At 33.5% G+C, this 21,139-nt stretch overlaps 1 protein-coding gene across 1 annotated transcript; it reads left to right on the top strand.

Moving 5' to 3' along the window:
• Window positions 1-1,728: 1,728 nt before the first annotated feature.
• LOC143917276 (uncharacterized) lies at window positions 1,729-4,958 on the top strand. The gene is made up of 4 exons (XM_077438758.1): window positions 1,729-1,843; window positions 1,918-1,964; window positions 2,040-4,771; window positions 4,881-4,958. Exons 1-4 carry the CDS (start codon window positions 1,794-1,796, stop codon window positions 4,956-4,958), a joined length of 2,907 nt encoding a protein of 968 aa, XP_077294884.1. The 5' UTR covers window positions 1,729-1,793.
• Window positions 4,959-21,139: the final 16,181 nt, after the last annotated feature.

Here is a 21,139-nt window from a genome sequence, read left to right as displayed (position 1 = left end):
GTTCGTCGAGTGTGTAGATGCCTATTCTGACTCTACACATTCGAGTTCGGGTCACACGATTACAATACATATGTATATAAGTGAAATGTACAGTATTGTACTAAATAAAGGCTTATAAAGGTAAAGTAATACTATTATTTTTCCATAGAAAACGTAGAGAATGACTGAAATCTTTAATCCTAAAAAGTCAATCGACTTGATGTGAAGCTTACCCTGTCTGATTGCGAACGTCTTGCGTACAACAGAACGACAGTGGGTTTTGTGTTTGAGCCTTGGAATTTTCATACGGTGCGTGTTTGCCAAAGGCAATAGGAATATTATTAAGCCTCTGTTTTCCATATTCGTGGATGAATAATGTAGCAGCCGTCTGCTGAAAGCCGCACGCACAACACGCCAGCTCAACCATCTCAATATTGCCTATTGGAGACCCGAAGCTCGGGAGATGAAGCAGACTAGTTACAGCTGAAAAAGCAAATCAAATGTGTGTTGAAAGTTCAACAGAGCGGCCCGAGAGGAAAATGTCAAAGAGTCTCCCGATTATTCAACGAACTTGCTTCCTTTTTGTGCCAAACACTGGGTCTGTACTCGCTTTCGTGTACGAGCCGCGATCTTAAATGAGCAATAAATATTCATTGCGTGACGTAGAAAACTTGCGTAATTTTTGCGCCGAATAAAACCGCGCTTTTCATAAAAATGATTTTTTCGTGTAATAAAATAAAATATAGGAGGGTGAAAAAAAATTCCCGCCCAATTTGTAAGGCTTGTTTCGAAATGAAAATTTCGCAGGCAGCGTTGTATATATTTTTATAATGATTTTCGTTGTGAAAAATTTCAGTGACGACACATTAAGCGCGTATTAAATGCACGGCGTGTCGCTTAAATTGCGTCATTTTTTATTATTTTTATATACATTACATTTAAGTGGATTTTTGTACGTGTGAAGTCGACGGTTATTATCTTCACAGAGTAATGAAATCAAATTTCAAACGCCGCGAAGTGACAGTCAAGTTTGATCGATATACATACATATGTATGTCGAATTTTCTTTAAAAAAACTCATATTTCTCTCTTGAACAATGCATTTAATTTATTAAAATGTATTAATCTTTACTGGATCCCTTTTAGTTTCTAATATGAGTTTAAATTGACGCCTGACGATATTTGATAATGGCAGTATAGTATTTTCATGTTAACGTGTGATTCTTGAAATTATTATAAGATAAATGTTGACTTGTGTTTTATATACTTTTAAACGAGGATAGAAAGTCAAAGTTTTGTCAAGTGTAAGGTTGAACCTTAACTGATCTCTTTCGACGACTTTTCCTCCACATTCTTTGCGAGTTTTGTGACGGAAAGAGGATCAAAGAGAAGAAAGCTCTGTGGTGACTTTTCACGTGTTTTAAGCCTCAAAAACTTTACAAATGAAAACTTCTAGCTTACAGACGAGATAGAAGAAAGTAAAAATTAATAAGCCATAGTCTAAACACCGTCGAAATTTCACGAAATCTCAATTTAAACAATGAACGAAAAGTCGACAAAACATAAAAGTACACTTTGGAGTTACGTTTAAATTTCATCAACTTTTAATAATCGTATTCGAAATATATAATACGTACATATATGTATAAGGACATTACTTGTCTTATCTAACTACATATAACCCGATCGATTCCGACTGATGTTAGTTTACCTTATCTTCGATAGATAAGACAAACACACATAGATAAAATTCGTTCACTTCTTTTAAATCAGTCGCAGTACTAAAATTATTTAGTTCGTCACAAATCGACAGAATGTCGTTAGCTGAAACTGTTACTGATTTAGATCAAGCCGTATCAAAAAGGTATTTTTTTTGTGAATATGTATGTATGTGTATAAAAATAGTATGAATTACTTAAATTTTTTATCAATTTGAAGATCTTTAATTGAAAAATGCGAAGTGAGAAGACAACCATGCAAAGACAGTTTGTATTATATTTTAATTTGTATTTTTAAAAGTACATTTGCCGTCAATACATTGACGCATTTTCTTATTGCAGATAGACACAAGGTGTACAAAACAACAGAAGCTGATAAATACGGACGTGATTATGAAAATTATATTACAATGTTGTTCATCTTGAGGGGAATGGTCAATCATTACAAGTTTGAAGTGGGCGTTGAAGTTTCTAAAGCTATGAAGTTTGACGATTTAATCTTCATTTACGAAAGTAAAGGTAAACAATATTACAGGTGCCTTCAGGCGAAGCACTCAATTAGCAAGAGAAAAAATATTGACTTAAACAAACTAATGACGGACGCCGACGGCGATTTTAGCTTAGTAAGGTACTTCTTTTCGTATAAAGATCTAGTAGAAGACGACTTTTTTAGTAGCAAAACGCAAAAAGATCTCATTGTGTTCACCAATATACCTCTGAATCTAGACTGTGTTATTGGAGAAAAAATGGTCGAACGAGAAACGTGGCAACGCTTAAAATTAATAAAGTGTAAAGACCGCGATAAAGATGATAAAGTTAAAGTGACTCTGAAAGATTTAGTTGAGCTTATGAATAGTTCAGATGACATTTTAGATGTTAAAAATGAAAAAAACCGTTACAAATTCAATGACTTCATAATTCCGACATTGAAAACTAAAGTGAATGATTTTAATGTGACCCGAGTTGCACGCAAATTTATAGGTTGGCTTTTGAAGGAAAAACAATTTGAATTTATAAAATACATCATTCAACCATATTGGAGATTTTTGATCGATGAAGTTATAGACATAGCAAGCAGACGTTTTTACTTGAAATTTTTAATCGGTTGTGATAATATATCACATCAAGCTAAGTTGTTCCGCGCTAGATTAGCCAGTGAGATAAATAGAAGAAATGCAAAACGATATATGAATAAAAAGGAAATGACCATGGAAGACTTGAACAAAGCTGTTGCAAATGCAGATTATCCCGATTGGATAAATTCTGATAAAGTTGATTTCAACGAAGTCATCGGAGAAAATGAAATTAAACTATTTTTAAAACAGTTGGTGTTTGCTGTTGGTCAGCCAGATCATGAAGCACTAAAGGCTGTCATACTTGAAGATTTAGTCAAAGAACAGCGTAAAAGATATAACAACGATGACACGTATACGGATGAAGATTTTCTCAGATATGGCAACGAGGTTTTTGAGTACTTTTCGACAAAATTGTTGAGTTGGAAAGGTCAGCAAAAAGAGAAGGATGAAACATTCTTGGATAATGGGAATGGAGACAATCTACTAGATAATCATTGGGAAGAGATGAAATACGGTATTGATGAACCAATTATATCGTTTACAGGCAGAGACGAGGAATTAAAAAAACTACACAAAGACATCAAAAGAGGACCAACTGTCGAATCACAGATTAGAGTTATCTGTGGATTACCAGGAATAGGTAAAAGTGAGTTGGTGAAACGATATGTTCAAAAATATAGTCGTCGATTTGAAAACAAAATTATCTGGATAGATGGAAAGTCAGAGGAGTCTTTGAAAAGGTCTTTCAGGAAATTGGCCGAGAATCTCAAAATATCGATGTTGGATGAAAATAACGAATTGAAAAATCATAGCATCGTAATGAGCGAAGTTTATGAAAAATTCAGCGGGAAGAGGTGTCTTTTAATCTTTGACGATGTGTACAGTCAAGAAGTAGTAGAAAGTTACATGCCACCAACATCTGAAGACGGTATGCCTTTTGTAATAATAACATCGTCAACTTCACAGTGGAAACCGGAAAAATCAACAAATTTGAATGTTCTTTCTGAAAAAGACGCCGAAATGCTAATTAAATATCAATTAAACATCACAGAGTCGACAGAATCCAGAGATGTCGAAACACTCGCTAAGATGCTGGGTTACTTTCCATTGGCCCTTCAGCAATTTGCGGCATTTATCTTGCAAAGTAATGAAAGTCAAACGAACAAAAAATTTAAAGTTTCAGATTGCATAAAAATTTTAGAAAAAAATTCAGCAGAAATTCTAAGCTCGAAATTGCCAAAAAATGTTAGCTCGTATTATAAAACCACTTACGACAGTTTTAAGAATATTATCGAAGAAATATCCAAACACCAGATTTTAGGAATAAAAGCTTTAGATGTGCTTAGTATTATGTCATATTTAGCGCCGGATGATATTTCTATACACTGGTTTTCAGATTATACGAAGGAAGAATTGGGTGAAATCATTGAGCTTCTAAAGAAATATTCGATAGTAAGAACAAAGTCCAGTCACATGAGCATTCATAAATTGGGACAGCAAGTGATCAGATTTATATTGAAACAGAACAGAAAAGAACAAAACTTTCTAAAAAAATCATATGAGTTGTTAAAAAATATTTGTGTCAAACAATTTGGCTACGTAATTGATGATTATATTACATTACATAAATTGGTTCCTCATTTAGAAATAACCATATCACACTTACAAGAGTTTGAAAAATCGTGTTCAAATAAAGCAATTTCTGGCAATATAACAATATACCTTATCGAATTGTTAAAATATCTAAGTTATATTTGGGAGCTGTCTGGCGAGTTGAAAAAAGTAAAAGTTCTCTTGACTGAAATTTTGGATATGAAGAGAAAATTGTATGGTCATGAAAGTATTGAAGTTTTGTTTGCTTTGTTTGAATTACTGTTAATCCAAACATCTTTATATGAACACCAGGATCAAATAGAAACTATAAAGGAAATTAAAACAATATTAAATAAGATCACGTTAAATATGAGTCACGTATTGTCACATGGTGATTTTTATTCAGTGATTTTTATGGTAGAATTTTTAGGATAGAAATATGTGATTTTGCTTAATCAAATTTTCTGAATCCAAAAAAACTACACGAAAAACACTTACTAGTTATAAATTTCAGTTAGATCCGTTTTGGAGAGATATTAACAATTTTAGAGTTATAAAGGAATATTCAAATATTAAAACGCTTCTCATTTGAGGAAATTATTATATCTAAATTGTAGAAAAGAGGAATTGTTTGAAATTTTGAGAACATTTTAAATTATTATCAATGATGATTGATTTGTATAAAATTAAGTTTTACATTTTATGAATTTCGTTTGTGAAATTTCAGATTTAAGTGTATTTTTTAACGTATTATATATAATGTATAAAATAAATGTATATACATAATTATAGTTATATATTTGTTCACAAAATAAAGTATTTTATTTGATGAAAAAAATATGTGAACATAAATATATGAACATATATATATATATATGTATATATAAACATATGTCTATATGTACATGTACATATGTATGATTAGCACGATTCCAGTTTTTGACTCAGGACCACCAAATTTGTTATAACTCACGTTAGTCTTGACTTTAGGGGCTTTTCAAAGGGGTCGAAATCTTTGATCGAAGGTTTCTCATACAAAAACACCTGGCGAGTGTGTTTGAATACTAAAAAATATATATATACATATGTATATGTACATATGTATAAATTGAAACTGTTGAAAATTGCAAATTAAACGCCTTAGTTTTTACAAACCTCTTTTATGTTTCACTTACGATTACAATTCTGAAAAAAATTTGCCTCATATCCGATCGTTTTCATACTTTTCCATATTGAGTCCATTTTGGTCATCAATATAAGTAAATGGATACTCCGCCATTACGATGGTGCAAAAATATCGTGTTAGACGCTTTTGAAAATTCTCACACGAAAAAGTGCCTGACGTTTATCGCCCAAAAAGTTCAGTGGCATTGTTCGCCTACTGCGCTCGCCTCGGCGTTTTCTTGGTGAATATCCGTTTCCGCTGTCATCTAGCTTTAATTGCGTAAACGCCTATAAGTATTTCTTTTTTCACTCTATATTTTATAAAATTTGGTGAATAGGTTCTCATTATCTCTCATATATGTATATTTAGGTCACTCATATTGTTGTAAATGTTGATAGCTTGTTAGGGCCTACACGGCTAGTTAACACGTCAGCGAATAGTTGACAACTATATGTACATTTTTATGAGTTAGTACAACTATATGAGTTTTTTTTACTATAGTTTTTTTATATATGTACATTTATTTTCTTACTTGAGTTTTTTTTTATTTTATAATTATTTTTATATATTATTGCGTAAGGGTGGGTGAAGGATCCAAGTTAAAGGCCAAGACGTGTCACAGCATTTATTGATGATTAAGGAGATATTAAGTGTACCGCCTTATAAGGGGCAGGTCTCTCAGGACGTATTCGACACCTGATTTGTTTACCTATTGTTATGGTCACGTACTCGGATGTGCAGTCCCACGCTTTGGCGTTATTAGTTCTAAGAACTCCACGGGAATGCGACCGAGTATCGCTATCGCCACTAAGTGCAATCATTGTTTAGCCGACAGCACTTAGTCTAGTGATAATCCTTGAAACCAATTATAATGGTCACACAGTCTCTGGGATGCTACCCAGCCTAATCCGATTGCAACTAACCGGCGACTCTTTTAAGTATACGTAACAATATCTTATTTTGTTAAAAACGTTATCCAAAAAATGAGATAAAACGCATAAAATCAATGCTTGATAAATTAGTAAATAGTAATTTTTAAGAATTCACATACATACATATGTATACACATACATACATCATATGATATTTTGATAAATGCTTAAACCAATAGAATCCTGATTAAATTGAACATTAGCCCAATTTTTTCGGTAAGGCAACGTAATGTGACGTAATGACTAGGCGTCTCGGTCGTTATCTTGACCGGTTTTCGAGGCTTCATTTCTGATGCAGTTGCAACTTGTGTTCATGCATAGTGAGTGATCATAATAGCCGTGCCGAATCGACACAATATCCCAATACAACCAATCTGTATTCCGGATAGAAACTGTATTGTGGCAAATGGGCTATTAGATACGCTACCAAATTACAAACAACGCGTTTGACTATTAATTCGGACCATGTCGAACGGAAAACACGATCGCTAAACATTCCAAATACTTGGATATGCCAGTGACGTAGCTACCGCGACCCCAGACAGGGGGGGGGGTGCCACAAAGCGGCGCGCCATTTTGACGGATTTTTTCATTTTTTCTGAAATTTCTTTGTAATATATTTTTTAAAAACCTCTCTTATTTTCCAACCTATTTGCATCTCGTTTTATTGTATGTACTATATGTTCATACATTATTATATTTTGAATTCATCCTCATTGTGTAATTGATCTATGCCAATAGGGATAGAAGACTGCCGTCTTTTTCCATTTTTTGAACGTCAGTGCCATTTTTCAACCTATTTGCTGAGAATTCTCTCTTATTCTTATATATTTACTTTATCTATGCACGTAGTAACAATAGATAAAGTTTTGTGACCATGCGGAAATTCGAACTCGTTTTCAATGAAAATGTTACAATGGAAAAAAATTATATGAGGCGTGAAAGCCAATACAATTTATAAATTTTCACTGTCAACATTAGCAGGTGGGAAGTTTTTAAGGAAAATTCACCATCAGTTACTTTAAACCAGTGGTTACCAACCTACAGCTCGCGGGCCGGAACCGGAAAAAAGAGCTTGAATGTTTTATTTGTCATGAAACTAAATATACGCATGCATTTCGGAAAATATACTACATAGCTTGTGCATGCGATGGGGCTGCTTCAATGGTTAGCAAATATCGAGGATTTATCGCATATCTGAAAAAATATGTGCCAAATATTTTTTAAATACGGTTGGGAAGACGTTTACATGGGTTTATTAATATTATAATAAAAACAATAAATTTCACTAAATCAAATCCACTTCGAGATCGCATTTTTTGACAAACATGTGAGGAAAACAAACATGTGATTTTGAGCGCCTTCTATTACACACAGAAACTCGTTGATTATCGAAGGGTAATTGTCTTAATCGTGCTGTTATACTTCGGAACAGTATTGTGTCCTTGAGTGAATGAGTGACAACCAATTTGGGAACGAGCAAAAGCAGGTTTAAAATGCGATATATTTTATTTATCAGATATACTGGAAAAATTTGTTAAACAAAAAAATTAAAATTTTGTTATTAATCATTGGCTAGATTTCTAATGAAATACAAGATGATGATCTTTACATATGTATCGGACATTTGAAGCAGCTTCATGAGGATATGCAAGTTACATTTAATGATATTATAAATCTAAATATTCCAGTGTTTAAATTTAGTGTGAATGTAATTGATATTGATATCGAATTGTAAGAAAGTCAGAAAGATCTGCAATGTAATATGAATGCACAAGTAAGATTTAAAATCAGTAAAGATAATTTTTGGATCAGCACTGAAATAGCGAGTATATTTCCACGTCTAGCTTACATCAGGCACAAATATCACACTAAATTAAATTATCTTTCAATTTATCACTTTCAATTTATTACTTATTTTCAATTTATTACTTTATTGTCAATTTACTACTTACTTTCAATTTATTACTTTTATTGTCAATTTATTACTTATTTAACAATTTAATACTTTATTATCAATTTATTACTTAAATCACTTTATTATAACGAAAGATTGAAAATAATGAATCTCACTACATTGAAGACGAGAAGAATAAGAGGCGACTTAATCGAAGTCTTAAATATTAAATAATCATTATAATGTCCAAACTTATTACGTTCAATGAAAACACTCATCTTAGAGGTCACTTCCTAAGACTAAAAAAAAAATCGAATAAATTGATAAGAGATTCCTTCTTTTCAGACAGTGATTTCAGTTTGGAATAGTCTTTATTTCCCAAAAAGGTTGGGGACCTCTGCTTTAAACAGATTGTGCACTGCTTGTTGGTCGTCCAGATTAGACTATTAATGCACTTCGATATATATATATATATATATATATATATATATATATATATATATATATATATATATATATATATATATATATATATATATATATATATATATAAATATATATATATATATATATATATATATATATATATATATATATATATATATATATATATATATATATATATGTAAAAAAGGTATGAATTATTAATTTGGAAAGTTATTTCGCTGTAAGGAAATAATATGAATATATGGGGGGGGGGGGGAGGCGCTTTAAAATATTTTGCGGGGGGCCGCCTGGAATTCACACTACGCCACTGGGATATGCACATTATAATACATATATCAGTCCATATGTCCAGTTTAGTTCAGGTCTGTTCAATTAGTTTCAACTAATGTGTTTGATAAGATTATGAACATAAAAACAAAGGCGTTGAAATTGTGATTTTCAACACCTATGGAATATGAGTATATATAAATACGGTTAAATTTTCGAAGCTGGTATCAGAAAACTAGTTTTCTTTCAACATGAAACTCCTCGGATTAATCCTTGCCTTGTGCCTCATTCAGGTAAGTAAAAAATATATCGAATTATTAAAAAAAAATATAATTTAATAATTTACTTTATATATATTTTAAATTAAGGGTATACTATCTGTCCCTGATGCTGTTGCTATGGAAGAATCTGCATCAGCCCCGCCTAAAATTGATGAACCCTGTAAATGTTGTCCACCTCAATTTATTTTGGGTCGTTGCTTTCCCCCTAAGTGTCGCCCGTGTTAGATTTAGCACAAATATCATGTATATCAATGCACTGTAGTGAATTTCAATATTAAAAATTTTGTAGTGCAATATAAAAAAATGGTTTTATTTTAAGTTGATGTACATATATTACATATGAATTATACTAGATTACATATGTATATTATATTTTACATATGTATTAGATTAGATGCAGGCATCTCATCTAATGTTCCGAGCCCAGGATCGAAGGGCTCCCCGTACAAAGACCGACAGTATTGTTCGTTGGTTATGCAATATCACTGTTTTCAACATACATACAATAACTGTCAAGTTTGGTATACTATCTCACAGTAACCTTATTTATTCCTAAGAATTTTTGAAGGTCTTTGAACTCTTTAGATTTTTTCACAAATTTAATCCGCCCTTGTAAATTAACTATTGTAATAAATTATTAATATCATATACAACGATACATTATATATAAAATTATTTATATATTATTTTTTATGATATTGAAGCAATTACCTACAATATATGTCTAAAGACTACACTATATACTTTGGCTTAAAATTTTCAATTTGATCAAAATGTTCCGAAATCGTCGTGTATAGAAAATTTGAGTATAATTTACCAGTGATTTAATTAAAAAAAAATCAGTGCTGAAGAAGACAGATTTCATATCGCAATAAAGAAAGAGACGACGCCTGATCAAATTTATGTTAATTATACGCAAGTGAAATTTAAACTTCATTGTATCTCTCTTTTCCATGGATAATTTCATTGTTTCAACGTATAATGAAAATAAAATCACGACCCCTAGCTCTTACCCCCTCTGTCCCTCTACTAGATAAAATCTATGAGAAAATTTAACCTATAGATACATACAAACATACATACGTAACATAAAAAGGTCTATTCTGCAAGATAAGGGCGAGTTCCATTTAAAAGAAAAGTGCGATTTCAATACAGGAGAGCTTAAAAATATTTTCCAGAGACTAAACGAAGAATACGCAATATTTGAATTTATTGCTTTAGGGTAAGAGATACAGGGTCAGGTATACACTTAACATATTTGACTTGTAGGACTGAAAACTTATATATAAAAAGGTATATAAATGCTTTTAAAGATCGATCTGCTGGTTATTTGTACAATTACATAAATTACACTAGGATGTGGTTAATGTATGTAGTGTACGAGCGGCTGATAAAGTTTAAGATTTAAATTCATGAATAATTTGGGTTGAATTCGATATGCAATCGGTAGCTATCGAGAAACGTGTGAACCCTAGTTGGAAACCGAAACTTGAATCCATATATACATATGTATATATGGGTTTTCTGACAGTCTTTTAATAAAATTATTTATTTAATAACTACTGCTATTCCCGCCGGCAGTACGTAAGCTATGAAAAATCTTTCTCTGACCGTTATGCAACTGGTTTTCGAGTCTTACAAGGTTCAAGTTTTGGGCCTAATTTTATTTAACCTTTTCAATTAATGATATCGTTGATGACTTAAAATTATTTAAAGCTATTAGACTCATTTCAGATTGTCACTATCTTCATGAAGATCTCATGGTCTCATATTCCAGATTCTTTATAGTAAGATTATATTTCTAGATATTAAAAATTAAATTAATTATATTTAATGTAAGTTTTGTTTTAAAACGGCCTTGAAGATTGAATTGACTTGAAAATAAAAGTGATACAACCAAACGACAGTAGGGGTGAAATTGACGGACATTCGCAATGAAGAGTGTGCGACCCTTTCAATTCTAATTCCAGCCCGATAGAGGGCTTGTTTACGTTTCGACCTCCCAAGGGCTAATCTTGAGGGATAGCTGTGGAAGATTACCTTGCTTACAAATTAAGACAAGAATCCCAGCGGCTATATCCTGGCCGAACAAGTATGAAAGTTTATACTGGAGTTTCGCTACGAAAACTCTTCTATAACGTACCAAATACATATGTATATGTATGTACGTTATGTATTTGCGTAAAACAAAATTTTAGACACAAACCCATAACTAAATACATTAACGTCGAATACATTTGTCTGTAATATATGTAATTAATTAATAATATTGTATTAAATCATCCAATTCTCATTCATACGATAAAAATTTCACTACAATGTTACTTCGACAATGCAAATTTCACGATTTCTTAGACAAGGATCGTAATAAAATCGCTTGTATAAATAGCTATTGATCAAAAAAATTATAGAATTGAAATAATTTATTGTGTACACAATAACGTCAGTCAATAACGTGAACTTGGTGCTACGAGAATAATATATTGAAGTGCGATGCGGTGCAAACGATCGACAAGCGCCAGACAGACTGAACCACAGATTAACGACACGTGTACCTTATGCGTGCGCACTGCTCGCACTTAGACTATGCGAAATCTACCCGAAGTCCCGACACACCTACGTTCTGTGGTTCTGATACTTATTTTCCGAATTTTGCCTTATTAAACTCGCCAGATAGATCCAACTCAAGTTTAATAGTTACCATTTTAATACTTGCATCTGTGCATATCGAAAGGTTACTCGTCATCTGAGTGCAATCTATCATTCGTGAAGTCGAGAATTGCGTTTAAAGCAGCCATCCAGTTAATCTGTGGTTCAGTCTGTCTGGCGCTTGTCGATCGTTTGCACCAAACCATTGATGTATAATACACTAGATGGGCCCAGACGTGTTATTTTGGTCGGAGATCTTGTCTTCACTAACTGAGCGGTGCGGGGGGTTTAACTACCGGGGAAGTTGGGGTTTTTACCCTACGACGCAGCGGTACGGTACTTATACCTACCTACTAAGAGAAACTGTGCATGCTCCATGTATTTTGCATGCGCCAAAAGGTACAAGTATAACACGTGAGGGCGGATCTAGTATATTCTAGATCTATGCACCAAACCCATTGAAGTGACAGTAGTTCCGAATCTGTTCTTAAGGAGGCACAATTTATGTCAGTTAATTAAATTAAATTAAAGTAAACTACATTAAGATGATAGTGAAGGTGAGTTGTCAAACAAGTAAAATTTTTTATTACTTAAAATCACGATAAATATTTTAAAAATAAAATATCAAGAAGATAGAAATAATTTAAAAGGTCAAAATAAAATAATGAAATATTGTTTTAAAAACAACTTTCAGTTTACGATTTCTATCCAAAACCTTATCAACTCTAAGTTAGTACATAAAGAATACAAACATAACTTTTCGGCTTGATACGTTCAGTGGTGTGAAAAATATGTTGTGGTCACAACATTTGTGGCTTTTATAAGAAGAAAATATCCCACTTCCGGTTTATTAAATTTTATATTTTTTTTGTATTTTCATCACATTGATACAAGGGTTATACTTGAATTTTTTCGTGAAGAGCACACATATTTAAAGGGTCTAAAAAAATAGTGGAACAAAGATTGAACAAGAGTAAACTGCCATTTTCGGTTGACGGGTGTTCGCCAATTTTTTTATATATTTGCAGCGAGCACTTTGGAAATTATTGTATTCATTCCCGTTTATGTTCCCGTTTTTAGGCGATTTTTTTTCACAATAATCTTTCAGGACATGCATAAAACAACTCTTGAAAGTTCCATCGTAATCGGTTCAGTGGTTTAGGAATCTATACGAGACAAACAGACAGACATTCAATTATATATATATATATATATATATATATATATATATATATATATATATATATATATATATATATATATATATATATATATATATATATATCATCCTTCACCGTTTGATTCTTGCGCAGTTTAAAAGATTATTGTGTGATGAGCAACATGGTTTTACACCCTGTCGTTCCACTACCACTAATCTCGCCTGCTTCACACATTTGATCATGTCTAAAGTTGACGTTGGTCAGCAAGTTGATGTAGCCTACTTTGACTTTCGTAAAGCCTTTGATCAAGTCAATAATGACGCTCTTTTGATCAGGTTAGCTGAAGTGGGTTTTTCAACGCGTCTTCTTAAACTCTTTGCTTCTTATCTTAGTGATAGGAAGCAATTTGTTAGATATGGTCTTTATGAATCTCCTTCATTTTTTACTCGATCTGGTGTTACTCAGGGGTCCACTTTAGGCCCATTACTATTTACAATTCTTATTAATAACCTCCCTAGAGTTTTATGTAATGCATCATGTCTCTTGTTTGCTGACGACGTTAAACTATTTTTTGCTGTCAAGGATGAGAGGCAAGCCTCTCTCCTTCAAGCTGATATTAACGCTGTCTTGGAGTTCAGTTCTAGTTTAGGTCTTGAACTTAATTTAAACAAATGTGCAATTACGAGCTATGGACGTGCACATTCGCTCTATTGTCACGGATATTCCATTAGATCCGTCTTGTTGAAGCGTGTGGAATCTATTGTCGATTTGGGTATCACTTTTGATCCTCAGCTCACCTTTCACAACCATATCAAGAAAGTCGCTGACGTTTCCTTTCGTCGACTTGGATTTGTTTTGAGATATGCAAGATTATTCTCCAATCCTTTGTCTTCTCGCTTGCTTTTCAATTCGCTTGTGAGAAGTAAGCTAGAGTATAATGCGATTGTGTGGAATCCGCATGAAGCAAATTACTCTCTGATGATTGAGAAAGTGCAAAAAGCATTTCTTCGTTTCCTATATAGGAAAGAATATGGGTATTACCCATATCTCTACCCCACTCCTTTCCTTTTGGGCATGCTTGGGTATAATTCCCTTGAACTTCGGAGAAACTTCTCATTAATTCGTTTCGTTCTCCTGCTCTTACGTGGTAATACGTCATGCCCGTTGTTGCTGGAGCAGTTGGGACTTTATGTCCCTAATCACTATGTGCATGGTAGACATCATCATTTGCTGGCTGTACCTCCTGCCCGCACAGTCCTTTTTCGAATGGCTCCTATTCCAAGAGCTATCCGACTTCTTAATGAAATCGTTGCTGCCGAGACTGAATGTGATATTTTCCACCTTAGTGAGCGTAAATTGTCGGAAATTACTCTAACCCATTTATCTGGTAGTCTGCGCTCATCATTGTTTTCATGATTGATTGTGATTTATGAGTTAAATTTTGATTAACTCTCTTCCATTTGGGCCTTACAGGGATGTTTTGTATTTGTAGTTGTTTCTTACATATTTATTGAAACTGGCTGTAGGTGCAAGGCATTCCTTATGCTATATTTTATTTGATATTTTTACTTTATCTGTTATCATTAAATGCTATTTTTTATGTTTATGTATGAATGTATTTATGTTTATGTTTAATTGTTATTTTGTTTTTGTTCTTTTTTGTGCTATATTTTTTGACCATTGTGGCGCTTTAGGAATTCCTGTTATGCCACAATGGTCTGTTTAAAATAAATAAATAAATAAATAAATATATATATATATATATATATATATATATATATATATATATATATATATATATATATATATATATATATATATATATATATATATATATATATTATATATCGATATAACTTAGTATTAAGTTTAGGTTGAGCTATAAAGATTCCAGTTGAGGTAAAAATATTCGTGTATTCATAACTGTTATTAAACGTAAATAAGTTATAGTCTAATGATTGGACTATAACTTTTTTACGTCAGGTGCGACAATAAGACAATATGATGCAATTATTTTTGACTCGAACATATATACATATGCATGTATATGTGGTTTAGTCGCAAAACACAATCCGGCACTTGTATATATGGCCAAAAAATAATATTTTGCAGAAAATTTTGCAAATATTTGCAGAATTCAAATGGGTCACTTGAAATACTTTGTTATATACTATATATATACTTTGCCGAGGCCTGGTCTAATCCGTTAAGCGGTTTAGGAGATAATTGCATACAAAAACTAAAAAAAAGATGACACCTATAAGGGCAGGTACCATTTCTGGTCAATCTAAAAATAAGAAAAAAATTAACGTCGTATCGACAAGCAATTCAGTAACCGATACTAAATTTCAGTTCGATAGGACTAACGATGTTCAAAAATTCCCCAAAATACACAGGAAGACACATCTTTTCTAGATCATGAAAACGTGATCAGTGATCGATTCTGAGTTCGAATCAGTCAAAATTATGAATTTTAGCATGATCACAAAAGTTCATCTTGACTGTATTTTTAGTTAATCTATGTACTACGTACATTAATAAGACATCAGGCTGAGGGACGTTTAAGTATAAGTGTAAACGTCAAAGTCTGTTAATTGTAAAATATTTTTACACTTATTTTTCATGGTCGAAATAAAACTACGTAAGTTTACCGAGTGCCCGCTTCTGGCCATTGGCGAATATACGACGGGGCGAGTAAAATATTACGACAAAGCGAGTCTTTTATAATAATACGATGATATAGCGGACTCGTATTATTTTCAGCGGGTCCGTGACAAAGTTTTAAGTGGTGATAACAATTTTCAAAGTGGTCCCGGGCAAAATCTGCGGCCGGAGAGTCGGACGAGTCTCCCCGCAGCGCAGCGGCGCAAAAACCAGAAGCAACATCACCACCTGCCAAAGTTTTTATGGGGTTCTAATTTGAAAAATAAACACTTCGACACCGTGAGGGGGTAAAAAGTTTCGTCCGCATCCGCCCACTCGATCGCCCACACGCTCCACTCCCGAAACGGACGAATTGAACATAAATTTTATATGTAAAATAACTCGGATGAATACGATTTGCTTGAAAATCTCATTTATCTCAAATCAACAAGTACATTTGAATTTTTGTAAAAATATTTTCGAACATCTTAACCCTTTGAATGCTGACCAACGCCGATCGGCGTTTGGTCAACAAGTTCATGGATCTGAAAAACGCTGATAGGCGTTGTATTTTTAGCATGAACAAAGTAAACAAGAATACTACCTGCTAAGAGTTTCTAGATAGCATTGAACATATTAAATTAAAAACATTTTAAAAGTATTCGAAAAAATTTCGTCCCGTCACACTGGCCGAGCCGCGCTATGCGCTGGAGGTGGGTCTACATCAGGCATCGAAAGTCGAAAGATCGAAAAAGCAAATATCGGAAAGCAAAGATCGAAAAGAATGTTTCCATGGTAAACGGTACTATGTATGTACATATATATAATATATATTAGTGGCATGCGGTGAAATTATCTCTCTTTTTGTCGTACAGCCTTGCTTAATGTACGCGGGCAGGATACGGGAGGAATAGCCTGTTCCTCTTGTATCCTGTTCGCGCAAATCAAGTGAGGCTGTACGACGGGGGGGGGGGGGGGAGGGGTGAGAGAGAGAGTTTTACTGCACGCCACTGATATATACTACCCGCTTTTCATATGTATTCATGGTAAACGAACATGTTCGATTTTTCGACTTTTCAATGCAGTGACGGTCACCGGCTGGAGGTAGATTTCAAATTATTTTCGCGTAAACAATTTTTTTCATTTACTTACGATTTTCATATACGTATGTATAAACGAATAGCGTCAACAAACGGATCGAATACATGACCCATACATTTATTTTAATTTTTATTTTATTTTGTAACTTAATATGCTAACAACCATGCGATGACATTTCATCGGCTACAAGTATTCAAATAAATTTATATAAAATAAAACTATTCAAATAAATTTAATAAAATCTTTACTATTACATAGATTAGTCATGTTTAAGCGGTTTATATTACAAATACCGAGCGAAGCCGGATAACACCACTAGTAATAATAATAAAGAAATCTTGCTTAGTTAACCAAGTAGATTTAAAAAAAAAAAGAAAAAATATTTAATCTTTCATCGGAACGTGAGAGTGCATGTATTATGTAGTTTGTATGTGTGTAGATATGATTTTTTTAATTTATTCAATGGTTTTCCCATTTTTTGTAATTGGCCAGGAAGGCACATTGGGTTAACCCGTTTATTTATATGTACATAAAATAAACAAAAATATTGCAATTCAAAAGAAACCGCAACAGAAATTGACCTACGAATTGCCAACTACATGTGTACTGTAGGTACGTACGCCACGGAACGAGGATATAATTTATTTACTTTTGAGCGCGAATCCCATTTATTTGTACGCCATTGTGACTTTCAAATTCGTTCGCAATGAAAATTTACGACGACTTCATATTCGAAACGGAGTAAATTTTGATTTAAATCCCGAACAACGAATAAAAACGAAAACGAAAAAAAATAAAACGGCCCATACACACATATGTATGTACATACATATGTACGTATGCCATTGCAGTTTAATATCGCACGCAAGACGGTTCGCAACTGCGGGTACGTCACGGTGTTATTTTTGCATTACCGGAGCGAAATCCGTAGGTAGGGAGGGTTTGATGCAATAAAAGCGCGAAAATAGACGGGTTTCACTTTCGGGTGCGCGTGGGCTTCGCTCCCGCAAAGCCGTAATGCGCGTCGGATTAAATATTAAATTCAATCCTGCGTTCGAGAGGATGTGGGAGTTTGGCTTTCGGGTACCTACACGTCATCGTACGCGATGTACACTTTGATTGAAGAACACATTCACCACGGTCTAGAGAGAGAGACAATGATCGCCGAGAATAGGGGAAAAATGGCGGTCGGGTACGTAGTCTACGTAGATACCGGCATTGGGTCAGATGTGAACTCTGACCTACATATGTTTGTATGTGTGAGATGCTGGAAGCGCGTCGAAATTGCCAGACACAAATGAACCGTTGAAGCGATGTAATTTGGCTGCACCAATTTTAAAAGTGATCGTTCGAATCAAAAGCTACGTAAATTGGCTTTGTAAAATTTGCACATGGTGGCCTTTTTGGCTAGCACGCGTGCACTCGCCACTACGATGTTACGTCATGCGTGAATATTTCCACAGTGACAGTTCCAATATTTCGGTAACATGTGCTGCTGTATAATATGAATAGAAAGTGTCGTTGTTATTGCTGTTTTGAATGTGGCACATACAGATTTCGCAATATATGAATATGTCCATATTGCCTGTAACAAAGAATATTTAGTACGTAAACACACACATACACACACTTTTTTCTAGATCCCGAAAACGTGACAAGTGATCAATTCGATTCGAGTTCAAATCAGTCAAAGTCTCAAGTTAGAATGTTCGCATAATCATACAGCTTCATCTATCTAGCTATGTATGTACATACTAAGGCTTCCAATCCTGGGATCCCGGTGTTTTCTGGTACAGTGAATGCCGGTGCTGAAATTATTATGTATACCGGAATTACGGTGCTGGCAGAATTTTTTAAAAATATTATTTTTACAAAAATAATAAGGAAAAAACATAACATGATCAAATCTCGTTAGACGGTGTGGATTGTCCCAAAATTTTTGACATCATCCTTCACCGTTTGATTCTTGCGCAGTTTAAAAGATTATTGTGTGATGAGCAACATGGTTTTACACCCTGTCGTTCCACTACCACTAATCTCGCCTGCTTCACACATTTGATCATGTCTAAAGTTGACGTTGGTCAGCAAGTTGATGTAGCCTACTTTGACTTTCGTAAAGCCTTTGATCAAGTCAATAATGACGCTCTTTTGATCAGGTTAGCTGAAGTGGGTTTTTCAACGCGTCTTCTTAAACTCTTTGCTTCTTATCTTAGTGATAGGAAGCAATTTGTTAGATATGGTCTTTATGAATCTCCTTCATTTTTTACTCGATCTGGTGTTACTCAGGGGTCCACTTTAGGCCCATTACTATTTACAATTCTTATTAATAACCTCCCTAGAGTTTTATGTAATGCATCATGTCTCTTGTTTGCTGACGACGTTAAATTATTTTTTGCTGTCAAGGATGAGAGGCAAGCCTCTCTCCTTCAAGCTGATATTAACGCTGTCTTGGAATTCAGTTCTAGTTTAGGCCTTGAACTTAATTTAAACAAATGTGCAATTATGAGCTATGGACGTGCACATTCGCTCTATTGTCACGGATATTCCATTAGATCAGTCTTGTTGAAGCGTGTGGAATCTATTGTCGATTTGGGTATCACTTTTGATCCTCAGCTCACCTTTCACAACCATATCAAAAAAGTCGCTGACGTTTCCTTTCGTCGACTTGGATTTGTTTTGAGATATGCAAGATTATTCTCCAATCCTTTGTCTTCTCGCTTGCTTTTCAATTCGCTTGTGAGAAGTAAGCTAGAGTATAATGCGATTGTGTGGAATCCGCATGAAGCAAATTACTCTCTGATGATTGAGAAAGTGCAAAAAGCATTTCTTCGTTTCCTATATAGGAAAGAATATGGGTATTACCCATATCTCTACCCCACTCCTTTCCTTTTGGGCATGCTTGGGTATAATTCCCTTGAACTTCGGAGAAACTTCTCATTAATTCGTTTCGTTCTCCTGCTCTTACGTGGTAATACGTCATGCCCGTTGTTGCTGGAGCAGTTGGGGCTTTATGTCCCTAATCACTATGTGCGTGGTAGACATCATCATTTGCTGGCTGTACCTCCTGCCCGCACAGTCCTTTTTCGAATGGCTCCTATTCCAAGAGCTATCCGACTTCTTAATGAAATCGTTGCTGCCGAGACTGAATGTGATATTTTCCACCTTAGTGAGCGTAAATTGTCGGAAATTACTCTAACCCATTTATCTGGTAGTCTGCGCTCATCATTGTTTTCATGATTGATTGTGATTTATGAGTGAAATTTTGATTAACTCTCTTCCATTTGGGCCTTACAGGGATGTTTTGTATTTGTAGTTGTTTCTTACATATTTATTGAAACTGGCTGTAGGTGCAAGGCATTCCTTATGCTATATTTTATTTGATATTTTTACTTTATCTGTTATTATTAAATGCTATTTTTTATGTATGTATGGATGTATTATGTTTATGTTTAATTGTTATTTTGTTTTTTTTTCTTTTTCGTGTTATTTTTTTGACCATTGTGGCGCTTTAGGAATTCCTGTTATGCCACAATGGTCTGTTTAAAAAAAAAAAAAATAAATAAATATGTATGATCTCAAAAAAAAAAAGACGCTGTTGTTTTTGTTTAAATGTGCGAAGATAATTATAGTATTTATATGTCCAGTTCTTTGATGTATAGTATTTTAAACTATATTAAAATTTATTTTTGATTGGTGTGATATTTTAACTTTATCTACATTTTCATGATCTAGAAAAAAATGTGTAAAATTTCGATAGGAAGAACGGTGTTCAAAAAATCCCCAAATTACACAGAAATACACACAAACCTTTTTTACATTACAGTGGTTGATACCGAGTTTGAATGAGTCAAAATTTCGAGTACCAAATTTTTGCACGATCACAAAACTTCATCTATTACTACGTACATACATACATACATACATAGATAAATTTAAAACGAATCAATGAAACTTACATTATAGAATGTAAAATAGAAACGAATTATTTTAATTACATTATAGAATGTGTGTTTTTTAATCTTACAGAAATCCATTTATGCAGAAAATTTGAAGAATATAGTAAAACTCTCAACATCAGAATGCCAATATGAGAGTATTTTTTGCGTGATACATCGAGAGTGTGCAAAATGCAATTGAACATTTTTGAAATATGAAAATATACAATTCAACATTTATTTTTATTTTTTTCTCACCGGGATCCCGAGATCGAAAATTTCCAGCACCGCAATCC

The sequence above is a fragment of the Arctopsyche grandis genome, chromosome 9 (genome assembly GCF_051622035.1).
Source record: "Arctopsyche grandis isolate Sample6627 chromosome 9, ASM5162203v2, whole genome shotgun sequence".
Taxonomy (NCBI): domain Eukaryota; kingdom Metazoa; phylum Arthropoda; class Insecta; order Trichoptera; family Hydropsychidae; genus Arctopsyche; species Arctopsyche grandis.
This window is presented reverse-complemented; position numbering and strand designations above follow the sequence as displayed.